This window comes from Primulina huaijiensis, chromosome 11 (genome assembly GCF_012295235.1).
Source record: "Primulina huaijiensis isolate GDHJ02 chromosome 11, ASM1229523v2, whole genome shotgun sequence".
Classification (NCBI taxonomy): domain Eukaryota; kingdom Viridiplantae; phylum Streptophyta; class Magnoliopsida; order Lamiales; family Gesneriaceae; genus Primulina; species Primulina huaijiensis.
This window is the reverse complement of record NC_133316.1, coordinates 16,267,442-16,291,739: the sequence shown is the minus strand read 5'-3', so window position 1 is coordinate 16,291,739 and position 24,298 is coordinate 16,267,442. Positions and strand designations below refer to the sequence as shown.

The 24,298-nt window shown below is 33.4% G+C and overlaps 2 protein-coding genes across 2 annotated transcripts; both read right to left on the bottom strand.

The window, feature by feature from the left end:
• Window positions 1-11,667: 11,667 nt before the first annotated feature.
• On the bottom strand, window positions 11,668-18,193 carry LOC140988025 (homeobox-leucine zipper protein HDG5). The gene is made up of 12 exons (XM_073456870.1): window positions 18,036-18,193; window positions 17,570-17,810; window positions 17,303-17,472; window positions 16,975-17,092; window positions 15,628-15,816; window positions 14,571-15,044; window positions 13,919-14,020; window positions 13,578-13,790; window positions 13,312-13,480; window positions 12,892-13,160; window positions 12,695-12,790; window positions 11,668-12,616 (listed from the first exon to the last, which is right to left on the bottom strand). Exons 2-12 carry the CDS (start codon window positions 17,714-17,716, stop codon window positions 12,107-12,109), a joined length of 2,457 nt encoding a protein of 818 aa, XP_073312971.1. The 5' UTR covers window positions 17,717-17,810; window positions 18,036-18,193; the 3' UTR covers window positions 11,668-12,106.
• A 3,972-nt stretch (window positions 18,194-22,165) lies between these two features.
• On the bottom strand, window positions 22,166-22,684 carry LOC140988428 (uncharacterized). Its single transcript, XM_073457440.1, has one exon. The coding sequence runs from the start codon at window positions 22,682-22,684 to the stop codon at window positions 22,166-22,168; it is 519 nt and encodes a 172-aa protein (XP_073313541.1).
• Between the last annotated feature and the right edge of the window lie 1,614 nt (window positions 22,685-24,298).

Sequence of the window (24,298 nt, the reverse complement as noted above, 5' to 3'; positions counted from 1 at the left end):
TGCAATCATAAATGAGTTTTGACATTCTTGATCAAGAAGTTGAAGAAAAGAAAGAGGCTAATTAAAGTAAGCTTGAATAAAAATAAATGTTATTTTGAATCACTTGGAGATGTGAACTCACGGAAAGTTGTATCCTTGAACCATTGAGGGTCTCACAATTATCGAACTTTGTGTTCTCGTTGAGAAAGTCAAAGTTCAAGGAATTGAATTTAGCAACTATAGTTGGATGGAGATCAAACATGATGCTTATAAAGGATTTTATAAGCTGATTCCATATGATGAAAGAAATGGAAGTTAGCTTAACTGCTATTTGAGGAAGGAAAGTAGAACTACCTATTTTGGTGAAGGATTTAACTAAACTGGCAGCTGCCCAGTCGATTTTCATTATATGAATGAGACTTATATTTTTAATATATCCGCGCTGTCGGATCGTCGATCGAAATTATAATGAGTTCAAAATAATTTATTTAGTGAATTTAGAACTTATTGATTAAATGATCATACTAGTAGTAATGAGTACTAATATATACAAATTCTCATAAAATATTCTAGAGGGGTGTAGATTCAATTAACTAATGAGTTAATTTGATAAATTAAATAATGAAATTATTAATATGTCTATGCATGTATTAAATGTCCATGTGTAAAAATATTAATATTTATATATATACATTTTATATGAAGATATAAAATATGTGTATATATAATATTAATATATCATGCATTATCAAAGTTGATAAATACATGATATAATAATAATATGAGAATTTTATTTGATGAAAATTAAGAGTCCTAATGAGACAAATATTAAGAATCATGATGGGAGAGAGATTTCTGATAAGATTAGAAATCACATTCTATAAATATACTAATAGTGGGCATATAACATAACTCGAGTTTTTGCATACAAAATTCACAAAAAATTCCCCCTCCCATTCTTTCAAGCTCTCGGCCACCTTGAGAAAATTAAGAGAAATTCTCGGCCACATTGGACGATCCAGACTCAATGTACAAATCGTTTGGTTTTTCTAGTGTGATCCAAGCGAGGAACACAGTCTCTGATCATGGACCGAATTAGACGATCAAGAGGAAGAAGATCTGTTTGAAGAGAAATACAAGAAGATCCATCTCCGTTAATCCTAGATTGGTTTGGTGTCGAGTGTTATATATGCGCAGATATAATAACTAAACATCCTATGGATGGTTTAATTTATACGACTCTCAATGATATTTTTGAATGTCGAAACAAAATTTTAAAACTTCCGCTGCCCCTTGGGTGCGAGAAAACGGTGCCCAACAGTGGTATCAAAGCTAGTTATTCTCAATCGTATGTTTTAATTCAAAATTATGTTGGGTTTCTTATTTGTAACCATGTTTGAAATTCCAAGAAAACATCGCCCCTGAAAATAAATTTTTTGAAAAAAAAATAATATGCACGGCTGCCCGGAAAAGTTCATGGTAGCACGCGCGGGCAGCGCTGCCCATGTTTTTAAATAATAAAAAAAATAATGCAGCCCTCCGCTCGCAGGGACTGCCCTAATTTTTTGGGCAACAAGGGCTTGGGCAAGCTGACCGCGATGGTCTTGGGTAGCTCTGCCCGATGGGGACTTTTTTTCCGGGAGTCTCTGGGGTGTTTTCTAATTTTTTTGAAATTTACAGGTCAAAATTTATATTTTCTAAAAATTGATCAAATTGTTCATGAAAAATAAATTTTGATCCAATTGTTGAATTTTCTTACGAAATAAAATTTGAATTGAATTTTAATTATTTATAGTAAAAAAGAGTTTTTACAAAAAAATTAATTAATTGATAATTGTGACGGTTAGTGATAATTTACAAGATATATGATTTGTAGATATTATGTAATATTATTGAATTAATATAATATTTGATATTATATGATAAAAAGATGATAGAGAGTCATGACCAATTTGCTAGATGTATGTTACGATATTTTACATGTTGTATTTTTAATTATTGGATAATTGGAAGTGGACCTGGTTTATGGTCCGTTCTCACCACCTAAATTTGTATCTCAATATGCCATGTATATTTAATGTAAATATTAGATTTAGTGGGAGATCAAGATTTGAAGATGATGGGCCCAGCTCCTCGAAAGGTGTTTTGAAGATCGATGACATGTAAAATATTGGAAGCTTATGTAATATTGCATTTGCATCACTGAATTTACCTTGGTTCTAGACATAGATCCATATATGACTGATATGGATCAATTAGCTCTGGGTTATCGATCATCATTTATTATTTATGATGTATGTGATATATTATAAATAATCAGTATGTGCGTTATTATAATAATAATAATAATAATAATTGCATTAATCGGCAAGCATACAAACAAACATGACACAAGTTTTTAAAATGATATCCTTAATATTAGATAAGATCTATAATTTAAATCAAGTCCATTAAAAGGAAAATTAAAAAAATATTTAATATTTTCTTGTCTTCCATCAACGGTCGTTGCATGATGAACGTTACCCTCAGTTAGTGTCTGGCTCATAAAATTAAGGATACTTGGATGCCGGAAAGCTGTGGCTTTTACTGACATATTTGATGTGAACTACGTGGAACTCCCATAACTTCGGCTCATAAAATTGGGAATCTCATGGCGACCGTCTACTAAAGTTCGACATTGATGGGTCGAGCTCGACACGTGAAGAGAAATGAGATCATATTATTGGATCCTCCTCAAACGTGAGACAAAATTACGTGAGGGTTGCAAGAAGTTGCAATTGGGCTACACCTTTTGTAAATTGTGAATGACTGATATTATTCGTGATCATGATTTAGCGATTGGGCCTTGCGTACACACTAAGAAAATTGGATTTCCCGTTTTCATTAGATGGTAGTGAAAATGTCAAAATAGTGGGAGACAATTCGTAAAATAAAATTTCATAGTTTACATCTTATAAAATATTTAAAATAGACGGTAATGATTGTCTGTTTCATATCAGTTACGATTTCATCACGTAATCCATTTCTGTTATCAAAACAAGCTAACCGAACTCTAATTTTCAAGATTGATTGAGAAAAATTGTTCTAAATCGGGAGAAAATGGCGTACACACTAATGTCAGTCTTGATGAACTGGAAAATCATTCATGATGGTGGGACCATAGTGTGCAAGCTAAAGTGTAATATGCTCGCTTCAATGTCAAATGAACTATAGAGAGAGTTTGAGGAAATTTCGAATGTTGCTGACATTCAAATGCACATGCAAGAGTTGCATGGTGCATGAAACTCGAATGCACATCACTTTCAAGGAGCTCATGACTACACGCATGCAAGATGGGTTCTAGTCCATGAGCGTGGTGTGCATATGATAGAGCTTATTAAGAAGGTGGCGCACCTGGAAATGGTGATTCCTAACGAGTTACTTGATGATATCATTTTGTTGTCATTCTCCTCCTCATTTGACGGGTTTATGATGAACTTCAATTTGAATAAAATAGATGATAGCCTTAAAGAGCTAGTAAATATACTTATAACTTATGAGGTCACCATAAAGCAGGAAAATATTACTTTCTAGTGGGCTTCTCAGCAGGGACAAAAAATGGCCCACAAGGTAAGGGAAAGAAATGTTCTGCCCTTACAAAAAAAAAAAAAGAGGCAAGCAACAAATGACACTTAAATGACACACGAAGCCCGATAAGTCAGAACATTTTTGTTTCACTGCAAGAAGTTTGGAAGTAAGAAATTATCTGGACCAGAAATGTTTTGACAATAATAAGTAAATGACCCAGTAAATACAATTTCAACAACAAACAAGAGAAATGAGATAGTATAAATCAAGCACACTTGTGGCACGCTTGGCTAGGACATATTTCTCAAATAAGGATACACAAGCTAGTGGGAGAGGGCATGTTTGACTCGCCAGACATAAATTATCTGGAGACATACGAGTCTTGTCTGAAAGGAAAGATGACCAAATCCCATTTCCTAGGGAAAATGGAACATGCACGTGATTTGTTGGATTTGAACCATACAGATGTATGTGGCTCGCTAAGTTTTAGCACGAGATATGGCCAATCATACTTCATTAGCTTTATTGATGACCATTCGAGATATGGGTATGTGTATTTAATGAAATACAAGTCTGAAGCCTTTGAATGGTTCACAAAATTCAGAGCAAAAGTAGAGAAACAATTAAAAAAGAGTATTAAAACACTTCGATCAGATCGAGGTGGAGAATACTTGAGTACTGATTTTCAAGACTACCTTAAAGAGAATGAGATTATCTCACATTGGACTTCACCTGCCACACCTAAGTTGAATGGTGTTTCAGAACGTCGTAATCGGACATGATGTATATGGTTCGATCTATAATGAGATTCACTGAATTGCCATCATCTCTTTGGGGATTTACGCTTGAAACAGACAAAACCTTGTTGAATCATGTCCATACAAAAGCAGTTGATAAAAATCCGTATGAGATATGAATGTGAAAGCCTCCCAAATATTCTTACCTAAGAATATGGAGATGTCCTGCTTATGTGAAGCAGACATTGGGAGACAAATTGGATAGTAGAGCCAATTTTTCCTACTTTGAGAGATATCCAAAGAACTCCGTTGGATATTACTTCTATGATCCCAATGAAACAAATGTGCTCCTTTCAAGGAATGCCACCTTCTTAGAGAAGGAGTTTCTATTAGATAAAAAAGACGGGATGATAGAACTCGATGAGATTCGGGAGCCACCCACTACAAAATAAGAAACACAAGCTCTTAGGAGATCCGAAAAGGTCTCAAGGCCGCCTAATAAGATGAGCTTGCTTCTTGAAGAGGGCCAATGAGCCCATTCATGGATGTGATCCAAGAAACTTCAAGGACGCACTATCTAATGTTGATTCATCTAAATGCCTTGAAGTCATGCAGTCCGAGATGGACTCCATGTATTCGAACCAAGTATGGTCCTTGGTAGATCTACCTGAGGCAATTGTTCCCATAGGATGCAAATGGATTTAGAACAGGAAACTTGGAGCGGATGGGAAGGTGGTGACCTTCAAGGAGAGATTGGTTGCAAAAAGATACACAAAAAGGCAAGATCTTGACTATGAGGGAACTTTTTCTCCGGTCGCGATGTTCAAGTTAATTAGGATGCTGCTAGTCATAGCAGCATGGTATGACTATGAAATATGGCAGATGGATGTGAAGACAACATTCCTTAATGGAGACATTAAGGAAGAGATTTACATGTCTCAACCTGAAGGATTCACATCAATAGGAGATGAACATAAAAATATGCAAACTTCGAAGATCCATTTATTGATTCAAACAGGCATCAAGGAGTTGGAACCTCAAATTTGACAACACTATCAAATAATTTTATTTTTTCAATAATCCTGAGAAACCTTGTGTATACAAGAAATTTGGTGTGACTGCAGTGAAATTCCTGGTACTTTACGTTGATGACATACTACTACTCATTGGGAATGATGTAGGGATATTGCAATCAACTAAAGTATGGTTAGCTGTTACATTCTCCATGAAAGATATGGGTGAATCATCATATATATTAGGAATACAGATCTATTGGGATAGATCAAAAAAGATGCTAGGGCTCACCCAATCCACATATATCAATACTATACCGAGGAGATTCTCTATAGAGGAGTCCAAGCCTCATGGTGTGACTCTATCCAAGTCTATGTGCCCTAATACTGATGAAGAGATAGAAACCATGAGCCGCATTCCATACACGTCTGCTATAGGTAGTATTATGTATGTTATGATATCTATTCGACATGATAATATATATGCACCGAGTGTTGCAAGTAGATATCAGTAGAATCCTGGTCCATTGTATTGGAAAGCCGTGAAAGAAATTCTTAAGTACTTGAGAAGAACTAAGAATTTGTTCTTGGTTTATGGGAGTGGAGAATTATAATTGGAAGGCTATACTGATTCTAACTTTCAATCAAATGTGGATGATTCGAAATCAACCTCTGGATTTGTATTCAAGCTCAATGGTGGTGTTGTCTCTTGGAATAGTTTAAAGCAAGACACCACAGCAGATTCAACCACTGAGGCCGAATACATAATTGCATCGGCTGCAACAAATGAGGGTGTTTGGATGAGGAAATTCGTTCAAGAGTTGGGTATCATCCCTCAAGCAGTTGATCCAGTCCCAGTCTACGTAACAAAACCGATGCCATTGCACAATCAAAGGAACATAGGTCTCATCAGCGATCCAAACATATACCGAGAAAGTTTCATATCATCTGGGAGATTGTCGGAAAACCATCATGAAGCAATGTGTCTAAGATCTATGGGTAGTTAGCTATAGTGCAAGTGAGAGATTGTTAGAATAGGTGTCTAGCAAGCCAACTTGTGGCTTGGGATTTTATTGACTCTAATGTAAAACGATCTTCATTTTAATAATACTTTATGATTTTATCAAATTATGAAATTTTGCTTTATCTGTATACCCATGCAAGCTGCATAGATAAAGTCCTTGAATATACAATAGGTACCATGAGGTCTGTCTTGCAACGTAAGATCGGGAAACTTATTAAGAAGTGTACGTATATTCCAAACAAGTTCTTAGTCAAATCAGACATCTAAAATAAGGATAGAGGTCGCTTGAGCTTGAGACTAACACCTGTGATGTAAACGCCATGTTTCATTGGCAAGGACATGGAGATGTCCATTCATGCAGATTAATTATCATATCATGATGCACTGAACAACCTCCTCTCGGACTGTCCAAGTGGTTCTCACTTATCGAGTGGATAGTCTGCGGTTATGCTTGTACACAATTAGTCATTTGACCCGAGACAATGTAAGGACTATACATACTAGCATACACTTTGATCTGTTTACCGACTCCATTGAGGGTCATCAGGTGGCAGGTTGAATGTAGTTTCGAAATACGTATGAGCAAATGCATTATAATCGTGGATTCACTGTTTGCCTACGGGTGAAGATATCCTATGTGATCTGAAGAGTTAATAGTGCAAGGAGTCTCTAGTCACAACAAGAAATGTGCTTTAGGAAATGTGTTATCTTAATTGCACATACCATGCTAATATTAGTACTCAAAGATACAACGCATCATTATTGAATTAATATGTAACTCTCGATATACCAATGGTTTTTGATTCGATCGGAATATATGTGTTGAAGGAACCGTACTATACGTTAACCATAACTTAAGGTTCTTGTAGACACTATCAGCGATATCTAGGGGATCTTGGGTGATGCTATTAGACGCTCTTATCATGATCCGATGGTGTAATCAGAAAAGAGTTTTAACATTCTTGATCAAGGAGTTGATGAAAAAAATGAGGCTAATCAGGGTAATCTCGAATAAGAATAAATGGTATTATGAATCACATAGAGATGTGAACTCACGGCTAGTTGTATCTCTAAACCATCGAGGGTCACACAAGTATGAGACTCTATATTTCTGTTGAGAAAGTCAAAGTTCAAGAAGTTGAATTTGGCGACTATAGTTTGATGGAGATCAAACATGATACTTCTAAAGGACTTTATAAGATGATTCCATAAGATGAAAGAAATGGAAGCTAGCTTAATTGCTAATTGAGAAATGAAAGTGGAACTTCCTATTTTTTGTGAAAGAGTTAACTAAACTGGTAGCTGCCCAAGATGGTAAGTGAAAATTTTGATCTTCAAAATTTTTTATTTTCATTATATGAACAAGACTTGTATCCTTGATACATCGGCGCTGTCGGATCGTCGATCGGGGTTATAATGAGTTCGGAATCATTTATTTTGTGGCTTTAGAATTTACTGATTAAATGATCGTACCGGTGACTATTAATATGTATACATTCTCATAAAATGTTCTAGAGGAGTATAGAATTAATTAAATAATGAGTTAATTATATAAATTAAATAATGGATAATTAATATATCTATGCATGTATTAAATATGCATGTGTAAATATATTAATGTTTATATATACAATTTATATGGATATATAATATTAATATATCATGCATTATCAAAAATTGATAAATGCATAATATAATAATAATATGAGAATTTTATTTAATAAAAATTAAAAGTCGTGATGAGACAAGGATTATGAATACTGATAGCTAGGAGAGAGATTTTTGATGGGATCATGAATCGCACTATATAAATATACTATTAGGGATCATATAACATAACTCGAGTTTTTGCACACAAAATTCAAAAAAAAATTCATCTTCCCATTCTTTGAAGCTCTCGGCCACCTTGAGAAATTTTCGGCCATTAACTTCTTTCCACGGCCGTGCCTCGCGCTGTTGCACCGTCTTCAAATTTCGGAAATTTGGACGATCTAGTTTCAATGCACAAATCGTTTGGTTTCTCTACTGTGATCCAAACAAGGAACACTGATAGGCTTGTAATAGTTTGTGTTTTTGTTGTCATATTTCCCGCTTTTGTCAGTTCCGACATGCTTAATTGATACAATTTTGTGTTATTTCGTTATAGGAGGAATTTTTCTGCTCTTGGGGATAAATATGAGCTAAAAAAAGTGATTTTATATCACAATTAAAATTTTCAGTATGAAACTTTGTGGAAGACTTGAAGCAGAAAAATTCAGAAGTGAATTTTCCACAAGGCGTGATCACTCCTTGTGACTATTCTTCAGCTGTCTACACAACTAAATCTGAAGTCCGAAAATTGCAAAGATAATACCAGCTTTTAGACTCTTAATTATGGTGTTTGACTTGGTGAAAAATATTTGGAGAGAAGATATTGTTATTGGTAGAAATAAAGATAAGATAGAGTTTTATTCCATAAAAACTCTATTATCCCTTTTGATAGTTTATTTTTTGTACATTAGGTTTTCTTTAATTTAGTGATCTTTTCTCCTTGACCCAATTACCATCCATACATGAAGAAGAGAAGGAGGCACACACAATTGAAAAATAGATTTATCTCTTCTTCCTCTACCTCTTCAACGTAAATAACAAGAAGAAGACGCAAGAATTTCTCATCTTTTACAACTCTAGGCTAAGTTTTTTTTTTTTGATTCAATGGATATTTTTACTTTTTCAATTTATCAATGTGAGTCGTTTTGTACTTCAATTTAATATTCTTATTTTTCAAGTATTTGATGGTTTATGATTTATTTATATGAAAATTTTATGTTGATTAATCTTACAATTTAATTCAATATATAATTTTGTACTGCTATCCATGACTTCATTAATCCTTAATTGTCATGAACGATTGGAACATGAGTAGCACTAGATTAGGTGTGTTGTGCTATAATAACATATTTAATTTAAATAAATCAACGAAATTGGATCTCTCGATTGCAGCTATCTCGAAGGTTATATTTTAGGATTATCTGTTTCACACAAGTGAAAATGCTATCTTTAATTAATATGGAATGCTATCGTGCACAGTTAATTATTGATAAGTTTTGACTGGATGTTGGGTTTGGTCAATTAAATTAGGAAGCACAAGGATTTTAGCGGCTATCCCTATAATTTTAAGGTTAATTACTTGTAACTGCATGAATAAATAATATATTAGTCGATGAACAATGATACAATTGAATAGTGGAACCCCTTTGAATCAGAGCTTGATAATATTAAATATTATATTTCATTAGTTATTGCTCTTGATTAGTTATTTCTTCTTGCATGTTAAATTAGTTCTAATATTATATTTAGTTTTTATAAAAAAAAAAACCCCTTTTTTATTATCTTTCCTAAAAAAAAATAAATATCTCGTTCTCTGTAGATTCGACCCTACTCACCCATTACACTCATTTTACTTAGAGAGTAGGAATTTAAGTTTGGTGACTCAACAATAGCACACCAAACACAGTCTTTGATTGTGGACTGGATCTGACGATCAAGAGGAGGGAGATCCTTTCGAAGGGAAATATAAGAAGGGCCATCTCCGCTAATTCCTGATTGATTTGGTGTTCAACGTGATATATGCGCATGTATAATAACTAAACACCCTATGGATGGTTTAATTTATACGTCGTCCAAGGATAGTTTCGAATTTCGAAACAAAATTATAAAACTTCTGCTTTCACTTGGGTGCGAGAAAACGGTGCCCAAACATTTTTTTCATAATTAATTTTATTTTTTTAAAATACACTAAAATAAGGAATATTACCTAAATACCGTAAAACGTCGATGTTAAAAGTGACATCGTCTTCTATTGTTGGCCCTGAATGCTGCTGTTTGTGGCCCAACAGTAACTTCCTCTGCCTTTCGCAGCGGGATCATATTGTACTTCGATCGTATTGAATTTTTGGATTTATTGATTCATGACTGATTATCGATCGAGTATTACTGATTGAACGACTGAATGGATGATTGAATGAGTGAATGAATTGAGGCTGGATAACGTTCTACGTACCGGATTGCTAATCCACTGGACAACGCGACTTCGGGTCGAAAGTGAGTCCAATAAACAACAAGTTTAAACCCAGGTATATTGTTCATCTGAACAACGTGATTTCGGTCTGAAAACTTGAGTTCACTTTGGCTCATAAATGATCGATTGTACATATTCTACTTTAATACGTGGAGAAAAGTAATACACCGAATGTTTGTGGGAGCCACCTCTTTATAGCCCACAATATTCACTTTAGAGTCCTGAATAGTCATTGCATTTCATTTGACAAGATATTTATATAATAATACGTTACTACTGATACATGTCATCTCATATTGAATTACAACATCGAAATATTATCATTTGACTTGTTATAAATATATAAGATCAATTTTATTCCTTCACTAAGCACCCCAAAAACTTAACCCATATTTTTCTTTTATTTATTGCAAAATACAGATATATGATTTCATGCTTCCAAATATGTTGAAAATTGAGAAAATGAAAATGTTGGCTTCACAAGACCGTGAGTATAAGTTAATGATAATATTACGATTTAGAGTCCACAATACTAATTCGGTGAATTACAATTTTGATCAATTACAATAAATGATAAATTTAATTTTAAAAAATTTAAAATATAATAGTAAAATTCAATTTTAACAAATAGAGAACCAAAATACAAATCTCGCAAATATTGTAAATTTATTGTAATTTTTATTTCTTTTGATTCAATGTAGTAAACCTTTTGGTGTGTGGGAATCACCAAGCCAAGAATCGCAAATCATCGATTTTGGAGGATTTCCGACAAAGTCGGATTTTGATGAAATAATACTTGTCACTTTGTAGAGACCCGCCCCAAGATATACTTTTTTAAAAAAATTAGTATTGTTTTTCCTAATATTATTTTTTTTGGTAATGAAAAATTCAAATTTCCATTATCATGATTTCATTCTTATTTCTTAGATCTAATTGGTTGTCACTTCTCAGTTAAGGAAATAATTTCCAAATTTCGTCTTTTCAATTTCTAATAAGTATGGACTTAATTTTGATTAATGAAATAATTCATTTAGAAACAGAAGGATATCTCTTTTGGATTTAATAAACTGGTGCATATATTAAATTGGTGGGTTTCTGGCAAGGAGTATTTAATATAATTGAAATAAATTAACACAGATTTTCCTATAAAAACATCAAAATAATATGGCATTGAGAGGTGTAGCTGGCTGACATATATTAACACAAAGTTCCCACAACAAAGTTATTCATGAAACGCTGATAAGCATATATATAACTTCTAGAACACATTCGAAAACATCCGAAATCAAGATCGATAGTGAATTCAAAGCAAAATAAGTATGAGTCATTTAGCATCAACATTCAAAATAAAGGAAGCAATTAGTAGTTTCATAGGGATGAATGGGCTAGAAGTCAATACCCGAACCCCATCACCCTTGCCACCTGTTGCGGCGAATCGTGCTAAACATGATTCAGCCTCAACATGTTGCAAGGATAACACATGATCTGGTGCGCTCTTGACTCCCTAATTCACACCCCACAACTTACTCGGTTAACACAATGCACTTACATTAAGGTAATAAAACCACTACCTTACTTCAAAACGCGTTCGTTTATTTACCATACGTTCGGATTTTCTTATAAAAATAGGCCTTTCCCAATTACCTCAACCTCCCCTCCTTTCACGTTTCTTGCAAAGTTGTTTTGAATACCTAGGCTTGAGAAAGATAAGGGAGGTGTGAGGTAATTATGAAGTGGTCTCGGGGGACTTTTGTTTCACGGCTATAGCTGGTGGAGCATCCAAGTTTGGTCCCAAAACATTTCCACTTTCAGCGAAGTTACTATCGTTACTGCTTCCATGTCCATTGCTTAAAGCATCGTTGATCTGTTGAACCGTGTTGCATAAATGGTGATTAATCGCGGTAACACTCGAGAGATTGAGCTTGGCACTAGGTATAGTGCTGGCAAGAACTTGAAGTCCGACAGTGAGTAGACATCCTGGATTGGGGAGTTGTTCGGTCTCTGAAGCTTGTTTTGTGTTAGCTTTGTTTGTAATAGGATCTTCGATTATGTGGTCCGCTGGAGTTATTATGAATCCTAATGGGAGAAGAGGAATGCAGGATGAGTCCTGCTCACCGTTCATCACTAGTTGGACTGCATCAACGTCGATTGTTGTGTAGACGACCATACTGCCAGAGTCATCTGAGCAGCTCTCTTGTAGCACGAGTTCTACGCTTTGTGACGAGTTGCTAGCAACCTGCAACAATGACATGAGTTTGCAATATGACTTCGTCGTTCGCTAAAGGTGAGTCAAAGAAATTTGCCTTTCACTTACATTGATACGGAGAAGAGAGATGCAATTTCCGGGATGAGAGCCATTTGCAATATGAGCAACCTCATGTAATGAATTGCCATTTGAAAGAACTTCAAGCTGAGAATCACACAAATTATTTCAAAAATTTCATATCACATTAGCATAGTTAGGCATAGGACCAAGGGAACAAATATCAATATTTTCAAGTGCAACCAAACCTGTGCTCTACGACGTTCATCCCTCAAGAAATCAAACACTTGATTGTGTTCATATGGTAACCAAGTAGTCGAAACGGCGCTAAGAATCAGACCGTTAGGCTGGCCAGGGTCGACCACTTTTCTTGTGGTGATTCTAACTGTGTCATCAGCAGAATCTGACAGGGCAGTCCAAGATTGCCCACAAGAAGTACTTATGTTCAGACAAAATGTTCGGATCATTCTCTGAGCCAAATTCATCAAATTTTTTCGGGCGTTGGGAGTTGGGATTGCTGTAAATATAGCGTAAAAAAAACACCAATAATCAAACAAAATGAAAACAAGATATACTCCATATCATACTTGCTAGCCTTGAACTTGTGATGGAATTCCCGAAATAATTTTTTTTGTTCGTCGGCACTAGAATTCAAAAAACTTAGTTACCTCCTAGATCAGATATATTTCTAGCCATGAGGCTAGCGAGCCTTTCACATTGTCTCTGCAAAACTGCCAACCAGCGATGAGCGCCAAACGAGGTGCCACCACCAACCTGATGGTTGAAAACTTGATGGACAGGATCATCCTCAACCTCAGCATGTTCAACCCATGTCACCTAAAATATTTCACAAAAAAGGGTAATTTAAGAAAAAGCCCTCGTTTAAGAGAAAAGAAACAAGAATTTGTGGTCATTAATGAACTTTGGGGATCACCCTTGAGTATCCATTAGGCATGTCTTGGATGATGCAGCCGGAAGGACGTTTCTTGTAATATGGAAACGAGGGCGGATAACTGTTGTGGAATCCATCTAATGGGAAATCAACTATTGCCCAAGTTCCTTCCTCGGCATTATGTTGGCAATATCGAAGGAAATGAGCCTCTCTTGTGGGAATCAACGGGGAAAGAACTTGTAGTTCTGCATACATCTATCATGAAAGAAAAATTGAATAAACTTGAATAATTATAACGTGTATACATAAATGCGACCTTTTTGTATAGCTGTGGATACTGTATTAATTGAGAGGACTAAGATATATCTTGAGAAATTACTCACCAAATGAAGAGAACCACTTGCATGTCCAGAAACACTTGAATGCACTACTTGAAGTGTTTTAGCTCTTGAAATGATTGAAGGGAATAGCTCCATCCATTTGTTCTGGGATTCAAAACTCAAGATTAACATACATTTATAACATTTCGCATGTGAACAAAGACATAAACATGGCCAGATCCCCCCCACAGGTATCTAAGTGCGGGGCCAAATAATCATGAGTTCGATTATCACTGCCAACACTTTCTCGGACGAACCTGCCCTAGTGCGATTTTACTAGACTGACGTTTGTAGGTAACTGCGTTAAGCCCCTATAGTTTATTTAGTATGCACATGAAAATAACAGCAGCGGGTTCCCCATCAGGGAAAAAAAAAAACATGGTCATATCTAAAGATATCATAACCAAAAATGAGATATGAGTTATCAAAAACAAGAAAGCGTTACTCCTAAAAAACAACAATCTTCTCCTAACAAATATGTAATTACATTATTGCATATAGAAGTAACTGACCTTAAGCAAGAACAATACAAAAATTTGGGTGGAGTCCGTGAAAGTTTTAAGAAAAAAGTAAGAGGCTACTATATTTTCTTTTGAACTCGTCCCTCAAAATAAACCAACACTATACAATAAAAACAACAATTTTTAGGACTTACAGCATCCATGAATGCGTCAACAAGCGTAATGCTATTCATTATCACAACAGCAGTGTCCCGAGTTGCTTCAATCCTAAATTCATTGCAATGCTGCTTGAGGTTTCCAGACCAAGAAAACATTCTTGAATACTCTTCAAGATTCAGCACCTCTTTTGTTGTCACCATTGCTCGAATCCAAAGTGGTTCACCTGTGTCACACATTTTCACCAGTTCATCCATACACGACACAGCCAATTCCACTGCCAAAGATTTCTCCTCTTCCATTATCAAAGCGTTTGCTGAGAAATGCGAATTTTCGGGCATGAAAGCTAGAGGAATCATATCAGAAGGGCAGTTGGGCAGATGTTCTTGATCAAATTTTCTTGGATATACATTTATTTCTAAGTCCAGAGAAGTTGGGAGGAGTGGAGTTGGTCCCAATGACTGTAAGGGTCGGCTGGTGCATTGCGATACGAGGCAGCAGACCCTCTCAAACTGTAACATGTTATAATATATAAACAGGGAAATGTTAGAATTAAGAAAGAAACCTCATATCCAAAAGTTTTGTATATTTATTTGACCTTATCACAAACACTGAGATAAAAGTTGACAGGCATATTCTTGGCAAAATTTTTTTAAAAAAATAAAAAATAAATGATTCGTTTCTTTTTATCTTTGGCAGGGGCACTACTAGTTTGTTGCAAATCTCTCACAAAATACAAACTTTTCACATGGAAAACTTTTATTTTTAAACAAATTTTATAAAAATTTTGATTTTTTTTTTATTCGGGAAGACAAACATCCCTCTTCTTATTGCTGTAGACAATGTCTACATAACTTAAAAAGTTGTCATATCCCACAAGGGTTAAATTAATAAACGTAGCCTTTTAAAAATATTTCTACATAAACTGCTTATAATTAATGCTTACATATAAAATCTTTAAAATATTAGCATTTTACTTCTAATAATATTACCCACAAATATATAAACAAGAACACCTTACAAAGTTAATGATATCAAATATTTTAGAAAAGCTTAATTTAAAAAATATATATGTAAATTAATATATTAAATTACCTCCTCCTTGAGCCGAGCGTTTTCGATCCGTAGCTGCTGTTCATCGAACCCCATCTCCCCTAACATGGCCGGACCTCCACAATTCGGGCACACGATACTCCTCAACGCCGCTTGCAACCGATAATTTTCATTTTTCAAGTTCTCATTTTCTGCCCTAAGTACCACATTATCTTGCCTGTCTTGTTGTGCCTATATTAAATTAATTAAAACCCATTAAATTAAAATATCAAACTACAACAAAACAATTACCCTTAAAACCAATTATAGAAATAATAATAATAATTAAAAAATTTAAATGGGTTTCTTTTGTTTAAGTAAACTCTAACCCTAACACCCAATGTATTAAAGTGTCATGCAACAGTGGGGGAGGTAGGGTTGACTGCACATCCCACTGCGTATATTAATGGCAATGCAGACATTGAAAGCAACCCTAAGTTAATGTGGATGCTCCCTTCTACTGTGCGCAGTGTGTGATGGGGTAGGTGCGTAGCATACGAATTACAGTTTCTGGTTAGGGCTTTCGTTTTTGACCTTATGTAGTTAATGAAGGGAAGGACCCCTTCATTGAAATTCGTGCTTCCTATTTTATGCACTGTTATATTATTTATTATTCAGGGTTCATCTCTCACAGCTGGAAATTAATTAATATATATATATATATATATAAAAAATTAAATTTTTGAGGGCTTTTCCATGTTGAAAGTGAAATGTCTGTTCATTACGTCAATTAATATTATTGTATTTTTATTTTTTTTCTCACATATCTATTTCTCGCCTCCCGTGTTAGTGATTTATTCCAGGGAAAAAATCATATCATTATTAAATTAAAAAAATTACTGTTAAAACCAGAAAACATGAAAAACATTTTACAACTTAGGATATTAAGAAATTGATTCCCGTGATTTAAAAATATGGAGTTTTTAAGACTAATAATGATTTTATTTTATTTTTTGACTTTTCACATATACTGATGTACATAATAAATTCGTTCTTTTATATTGTTCTTATATCGAATATGATTGCTATAAAACCCAAAAAGAGTTGTAGTAAAAAACGTGTATGAATACATCGGAATTTATTGTTTAATTCAAAAGTATAAATTTTGAAAGACAATTGATTTTATATTTCTTCTGACTTTATTTGCCAAGGATTTTCCCATGTGTATGGACTAAGGAAACCAGTGGTCATAGTTACTTCCAAGGGAAGAAAAAAGATAAAATCTTTGAAGGATGAGCAAGAGAGTAAATAGGCAGATTAATTGCATATATTGGGAACAGCAACGCTAACATTTCCAGAAATATTAAATATGAAAAATGGTTTTTTTTCTATAAGAATCTGAGTACGTACCTTCATCTGGGTCCGACGATTTTGGAACCAAAACTTGACTTGTCTAGGTTTAAGGCCAAGTTCTTGGCTTAGTTTAAGCCTTTGTTTGTCATCTGGGTGCGGACATTCCTTAAACAACCTGCGGATACAAAGATTAATGCATTCAACCAAGAAATCAAAGATTTTCCCAATACAATAAACATATATGCCCTTCAATTGTTGCGTGTTTTGCTCCGACTATACATGTTTGCTTTGGGAGGATTTAATACGGAATTAATTAACAAAACTTTAAGATTTATTTATTTTATATGTTTTTGAAAAAATCGATAGAGACACGAGTACGACGTACCCTTCCATTTCTTGGATCTGGCGGGCCGTGTGGCGGTGGTAGCGTTTCTTCTTCGACGGCTGCTGCTGCTCAGCCTCCTGTTCGTTCCCGGAAAACCCTTCGATACGTTCGCTTCCGGAACCACTTTCCATGATCTCCTCTTTGCTCTTAGCCATCCCATTTTCTTCTTTCTGTTTCCCCCCCCAAAAAAAAAAAAGAAAAATTTCAATTTGGACTCATGATTTTCTTCTGTCCATGCAGATTTATCACGATAAAAAGCCTACTTACAGGGATCATAGGTGAAAAGATGTTGAAAGGGTTGATGTTTGACATGAAATTAAAGTTAGGGTTCTGGATAGATGATGAGTAGATGGAACTGTCTGAAGGAATTGTGTTCCCTCCCATGGACGACAGTACTTGACAATCTCCATACATGGTTGGTTTCAATTTCTTCTGTTCTCTTTTAAATCGGCTGCAGAGGCTAACTTTTTAGGTTTTGCTAGCTGATCTTCACTTATATCATCCCAACCTGCAACCAAAACAAATTCAAAAAAAATCAAGAAAAAATAGAAGAAGAAATGATTAAGAGCTAAGTCCCGTTCAAAAATCTCTGCTTAATTTTATGAATTTATTTTTAAAAATAAAATAAAATCCATCCACAGATCATACTGAATAAAATAATAAAAAAAAAGCAAACAAAACTGAGAAAAAACACACTTGAGGTAACATTCAAGAGGAATCGTGAATTCTCTACCCTTTTCGGAGAATCAGCGAGCAAAATAAAGCAGAGAAAACACAAGGGTTTTCGAGGTCACACTCAAGAAGAATGATTATTCATTACCCTTGTCGAAGAAAATTAAAATAAATAAGAATATTGATGCAGAATCCATGGAAATTTATCTACACGAAAAAAAAGTAGAGAAACGAGTGATAGTAAATACCATTAAATATTTGTCGGTTACTCTTCTTCTTTTTCTTCTTTATATTTATATTTTCATCACCTCTCTGTATACTGTAAATTTAGCCGCAAGTTTTCACTGGCGGAATGCGGGGCTTTAACAATGAAACAGATCAAAACGCGGGTTCCGTACACGTGGCGGGATCTCAATGGAAGTCAAACTCTTTTTATTACTCTTCTTGAAACGCTTTCCTCTTTAATTTTTTTTTTGTTGACTCTTATTAATTTATGAAAATTACAACTTTACTCGTGGGGATTGTTTTTTGTTTTAGTCTTCTAATTTGTCAATATTAAATTTTCACTCACTAGTTAGGATTCATTTCATCTGAATCAATCACAATTGTTTATTTGTAATCGATATTTTCTTATGTGACTCATATATCAAGAATAAAATCAATATTATACACATTAAAATCTAAACAAGAATATAAGGAAATGGAGTTTTTTCCTTTCATTTTGAAATATTGATTGTCATTTTGTTTTTATTTTTCTCTTTTGTTTTGTTTATATTTATTTGGATGTGTGTAATATGAGTTTATTTTTGCTACACGATCTATATAAAAAGAGTATCGATGTCATATAAACAATATTAATTAGAGGAGTTAGTGGCTTTTTGAAAAAAAAAAAGCAAAAAAAATCCAAGTTATTGGATTAAAAACAAAAATTGACAAATTACAAGATTATAATACAAAACATTCCAAGTTACATGACTAAAATTTCAATTTTCCTCATATATTTCCAACACCTTTTTATTCCTGTTAATTACTGCATTGCTAAGGATCATCTATATATATATATATATAAATAAAAGTTTTTAAAAACACGAGGTTGAATATTGAGCATTATAAATTCAAACATGTTTAGTCGAAAATTAATTTTAAAAAATATATAATAATATTAAATAAGTATTAATTATTTAGCTCTGAGAACAAACATTTTATATTCGTGTAAAATAAATAAGCCTGGGATTTTTTTAGGGAAAAAGAGTGTAAAAGTTTTAATCTTATATTTATTAGAAAAAAAGTAAATTATTGTAATAGTAATCTTGAAACTAAAAATCGGATTCTATTTCGCGTGTTAATACGGTCAACCATGGATTTGGCTATATTTTCCTCTGATTCACTGTATTAATTTACTCTTTCCGAGTTGACGTTTAATCTAAATTTTTAGAATAATGTTGCTACTTCTTAACGGCTTGTTGACATGCAAGTTGTACACTTTTAGTTCTGTGTAGAATAAATTTGAATATTATATTAATTATTTTCAAGAAAAATTTAAATTGATCAATGTCAGATAAAGGTTGTTCTTAATAGTAATCTCACTAAAATAAAAGATATTAAAAATAGAAATCGGGAGTTAACATTAAAAAAAATGTCAAGTAATAAGATATATAATTTAGTTTTGCACCCAATTTTTTGAAGAAAATGTCAACATGAAAAGCAGATGAAGATGTGGCCATTCTAGGAACAATCATTACCAAGATAGAAATAATCTCCTTCATCTTAACAATATTGTATTCCTATATCAAAGTATCATATTACATATTGTTTGGTCAATTTTTTAGATGATGCGGGTGTGTTAGGGGCTACGAGTATCGATCTATGTGAAAATAACGAAAATCTTACTTATGATAATCGGTACAAAATTCGATCGTTATTCTTAATTTCTTGGTGAAAATATGACGTTAAAACAAAGAAATCGGACTGGAAAATGATGAAAAAATACCCGGCATAATTTTGTATCTACAATAATGTGCATGGATTTAGAAATTATAAAAAAATATTTCAAAGTTGATGAAAAAGTTAGAAACGGGGATAAAATTAAAGAAAATATCTAAAATCTGGAATGAAAAGGTGAAATTGCTTGAACTAATGTTATCGAATTTTTGCGATGATTGCAACTTATTGACTGATGAGTTGTGTGTCTTACTTTCTTTGGTTATTGGGGAGTTCTTACATTCCTCACGATCTTTTTCCACGATCATCTCTCAACTGATTGCCCACATCATGTTTTTTCTCAACTCGAACCCAAACCAATCCGGAAATCCCCAACCTGAACACGAACCCGTCTAACCTGCTTAACCCGAATTTCATTTATTTTTTTAAAAAAAATTAATGAAAAAAATTTGAAAAAATAAAAAATAATAATATTTTAATTTAAACACATAATAACAAAATTTTTGATTTAAATTTAAAAGTTGAATTGTAGAAAAGTAAAAGTATATTTACTAAATCAAATAAATAATTGTTAAAAAAATAAAAAATTATACAAAATAAATATTAAATGAGGAAAATTTATCATATAAATATACAATAAATTTTGTTCAAACATACAATATATAAAAATATTGGTAATATTTTTTTTAAAAAAATTTCGGGTCAACCCGCGACCCAACCTGACTCAACCCGAAATCCGTCTAATCTGGTATTAACCTGAACCCACCCAACCCGAACCTGAAAACCCCAACCCGAACATGATTTTTTTCGTGTTGGGTCGTGTCGGATTGACTAGTCGTGTTTCATTTTGACGCCCTTTATTTTAAAAACAAATTTCAAAATTTCAACCACTCGCTTTGATCTTCTTCTCCAAATTTTCTGCAAAAACTTGATTTCTTCAAAATTTTAAATCCTCATATTCCAATCCCAATTTCTTTCCATAGACAGTAATTTCACAAGCTCCATCTACATTTCAATTTTCTTGGCTACTTCTTGTCGGCCGCCACCATTATGACGCCATCGCATTTGCCGTATCTGCTACTTGGAATAAGATCATGAACCACCCTCCGACCATCGTCCCTATTATGATTTAATTTCCGAACAGTGTAGATCCCAAATTCGTTCCGATCGTGCATCAAGCGGTCGTCACACCTACTCCTTACCAGCTGTTGCTGCTTACTTTCGTCACCAAGACACCAACCGTCTTATCTCTATTACAATCCCAACCAGTGGTCGTCGTGCTTTCCCCTTCCAAATTTTGCGCTCGAGCTGCCCACAACTACAATTCTAGCTTCACCGGCGACTCCCCAAGCTACTCTACCCTTTTCAGCCTTAATTAATTCATAGGAATCTTCTTTTCCATTTCTTTTTTGTTTATTTCTCAGTCACTTCCACGACTTAAACTCCAATAATTTCACTTCTTTTTTCAGATTTTAACCAAACACCATATAATTCATGTACTCGTAAAGTTTATCCCTCCTAATCCATAGCCTCAAATTGTCAGGAGTAGGTAATTTCCTCATATGTGTATGCTAAAATTTGAGATATTTAAAAATATAATCTCTATTTGATTTTCATTTATATATATGATCTTATTTTATTTTAATTAGGTGATTGTTACTTCTTTACTCTTTAACATAAATCCAATAAAAAATATATGATTTTAGTTTTTTAATTAAGTTATTGTTATTTCTTTACTATTTTCACATAAATGCAATAAGAAAATCATTTTGACATAAATCTAATAAGAAACGAATGCTTCTGTTTAAAATTTGAAAAAAATTACAAATGTCAGCAGATATGTTATGAAAAGAAATAGACTAGAATCACAAATGATGTTTTGTTCTTTTGTTTACGATATACCATAGAAAACGTATAAGATAATTTTCATTTTTAAGTTTTCATTTAAATTGAGAAAAAAAGAAAAAAAAATTGGATGAAATGAAGTATTTGGTTGGCTTATTTAATAATTAGATGCCAAAAATACCAAAGAAATTGAAAAAAAATAACAACTTCCAGCATGTATGTTCTTCCCCATTAGCTCAAATGTCAAAGGAACATGTCATTGAAACAAAGGAAAAATATGAACGTGTATGTTCCAAAATACCAACTTAACAATAATTAAAAAATTAAATACATATATTAAACTATTGATTTCTTCTTTCTACTTTTAAATTCACCAACGGAAGGAATCTTCTTTTTCTTTGTTCTTCATTTGTTAACTCTAACCTTAGGAGGTAGTAAAATCAGATAATCAATGCCAGCAGGTATGTTCCATTCTTCAGAGGGGGGAATAGGATAAATAGTTTCCGTATATGCCAAAGCCCATACATTCGTGGTATAATAATGTGAGAATAATTCATATATGTCTATACCATGGTAACCAGTAGCAGCAATAGCATGTGCACACGGAAGTCTATCAATATCGAAAACTCGACAACGACATGTTCTTCTATTTAACTCTACGACTGCATCATGACCAACTCCAATGACGTGATATTCAAAAGTAGTCATCTGAATAACTTCCATTTTCTGTGACTCAATAAATCTTGATCGCAAAGTCGTCTTAGCCCATGGAGTAAGATGTCGTGTTGAAGCAACGGCAGCTTTGCGGTGATTATTAAACCACGATGAGATAAGACTTTGAATTGAATCCAACAAAGTAATCATTGGTAGCTCTCGTGCAAACACCAACTTTGCATTGATTGATTCTGATCCATTTGTTGTCATAATATTATACCGAGAACCAGGAAAGTATGCTCTTGCCCATTTTGCTCTATCAAATACTGCCCTCGAGATATTTTGTGATACCTGGATAGCTGTTTTTCATCTCTTCATACAATTCATCAAACTCAACATGTTTATAAGCTTTAGTAGCTCACATAAACAACACAATTCACCTACCTTGGACTTTGGCCCTAACTTGATGTTTTGTCCAAGATGCCAAATGCAATGCCCGTGTCGTGCTTGCTTAAATAAATAGAATATTAAAATTCAAGAACCTTCATCACTATAACATCACAACTTGTCTTATTCTTTAAAAAAAATAAATAAATGTAAAAGCAATTCACATTCTTCTTCTTTTTTTCGCTTCTTCACATAGTTTGCATACAAATGAACAAAAATAACATAAATGATCAAAAGTAAACAAATAACAGAAATTATATATATAATCGTTGCCCGGGATAAGCAAATGATATCGAACTGTTTTCTTTTTCGTTATGAAAGATATGTAGAAGAAAGCATAAGAAAGAAAATAATCTAGAATATGGGAAAAGAGATAATGATAGAAAATAGGAGGGAAGGTGCCTAAAAAAACATATGTAGAGGAGGGATAATCAATATTTTAGAGTAGAGTAAATGAATAATTAGGTTAGAATAATTATGTTTGATCATGTAAGGGTAATTTTGACCAAATTCATATAAAAATTTTAAATGAAGGTTAGTTTACAAATTAAAATGGTCAGAAGGTCAAAAATCTAAAAAATTATCGTATGAAGTTTATATTTCAAATTTTCCCGCTAAAATTTCATTGGCCTTTTCCTTTTTTTTTGTGTGTTGTCGGTGTTCCTAATGAATAAACTCTTTTAATTTTTTTTTAAAATTGAGATAAGAAATATTTTTGAACGGTTAGCTTTTCTGGACCACTGAAAATCAAGTGAGAAACGATACGGCTTGACCGGTGATAAAATATATATAAGGTAGTTAAACAGAAACGACTTAAAACTAATATGAAATAATATAAAGTGTGAAATGAAACAAGACAATTATTTTATGGATGTTCGAAGATAACACTCGTATGTCACCTTTTCTTATAGTTAGGAAGATTTTCATTAAAAGACTTTGCTTCTACAATGTCTTGTAACAATTCATTTCAGTTAAGACTTATCATTGCATAAATTGAAACTCTTAGTAGTTACTTTACAAGATCTGGATGTTTAAGAACTCTCGGTTCACTAGAAATCAATACAAATAACCCAACGGTAAGTTTGACAACTTGAGTTGGTAAGAAGCACAAGTTGATCCTTGATGATCTGATATAATCTGATAGGCGTATGCTATGTGAGCAGCTTGAAATATGAGTTCTTAATATTGCTCGAAAATCTTAGAAGTGTGCAAGCTTAAGAAATTAATCAATTAATTCCATCACTCCTTCTCTTTGAAGTATGTATATATATAGTTAAAAATTTAACTCTTACGGTTGGATTTTATTTTCAACAATCATATGTACTTGTTCCAACAAAATGACATTGTCATTATCATTATCTTACATTGTAATAAAGGTCATTTAACGTCCTTTTCATTTTTCATCTTTAGCACCAATTGCTTCTGAAAAGTTGATTG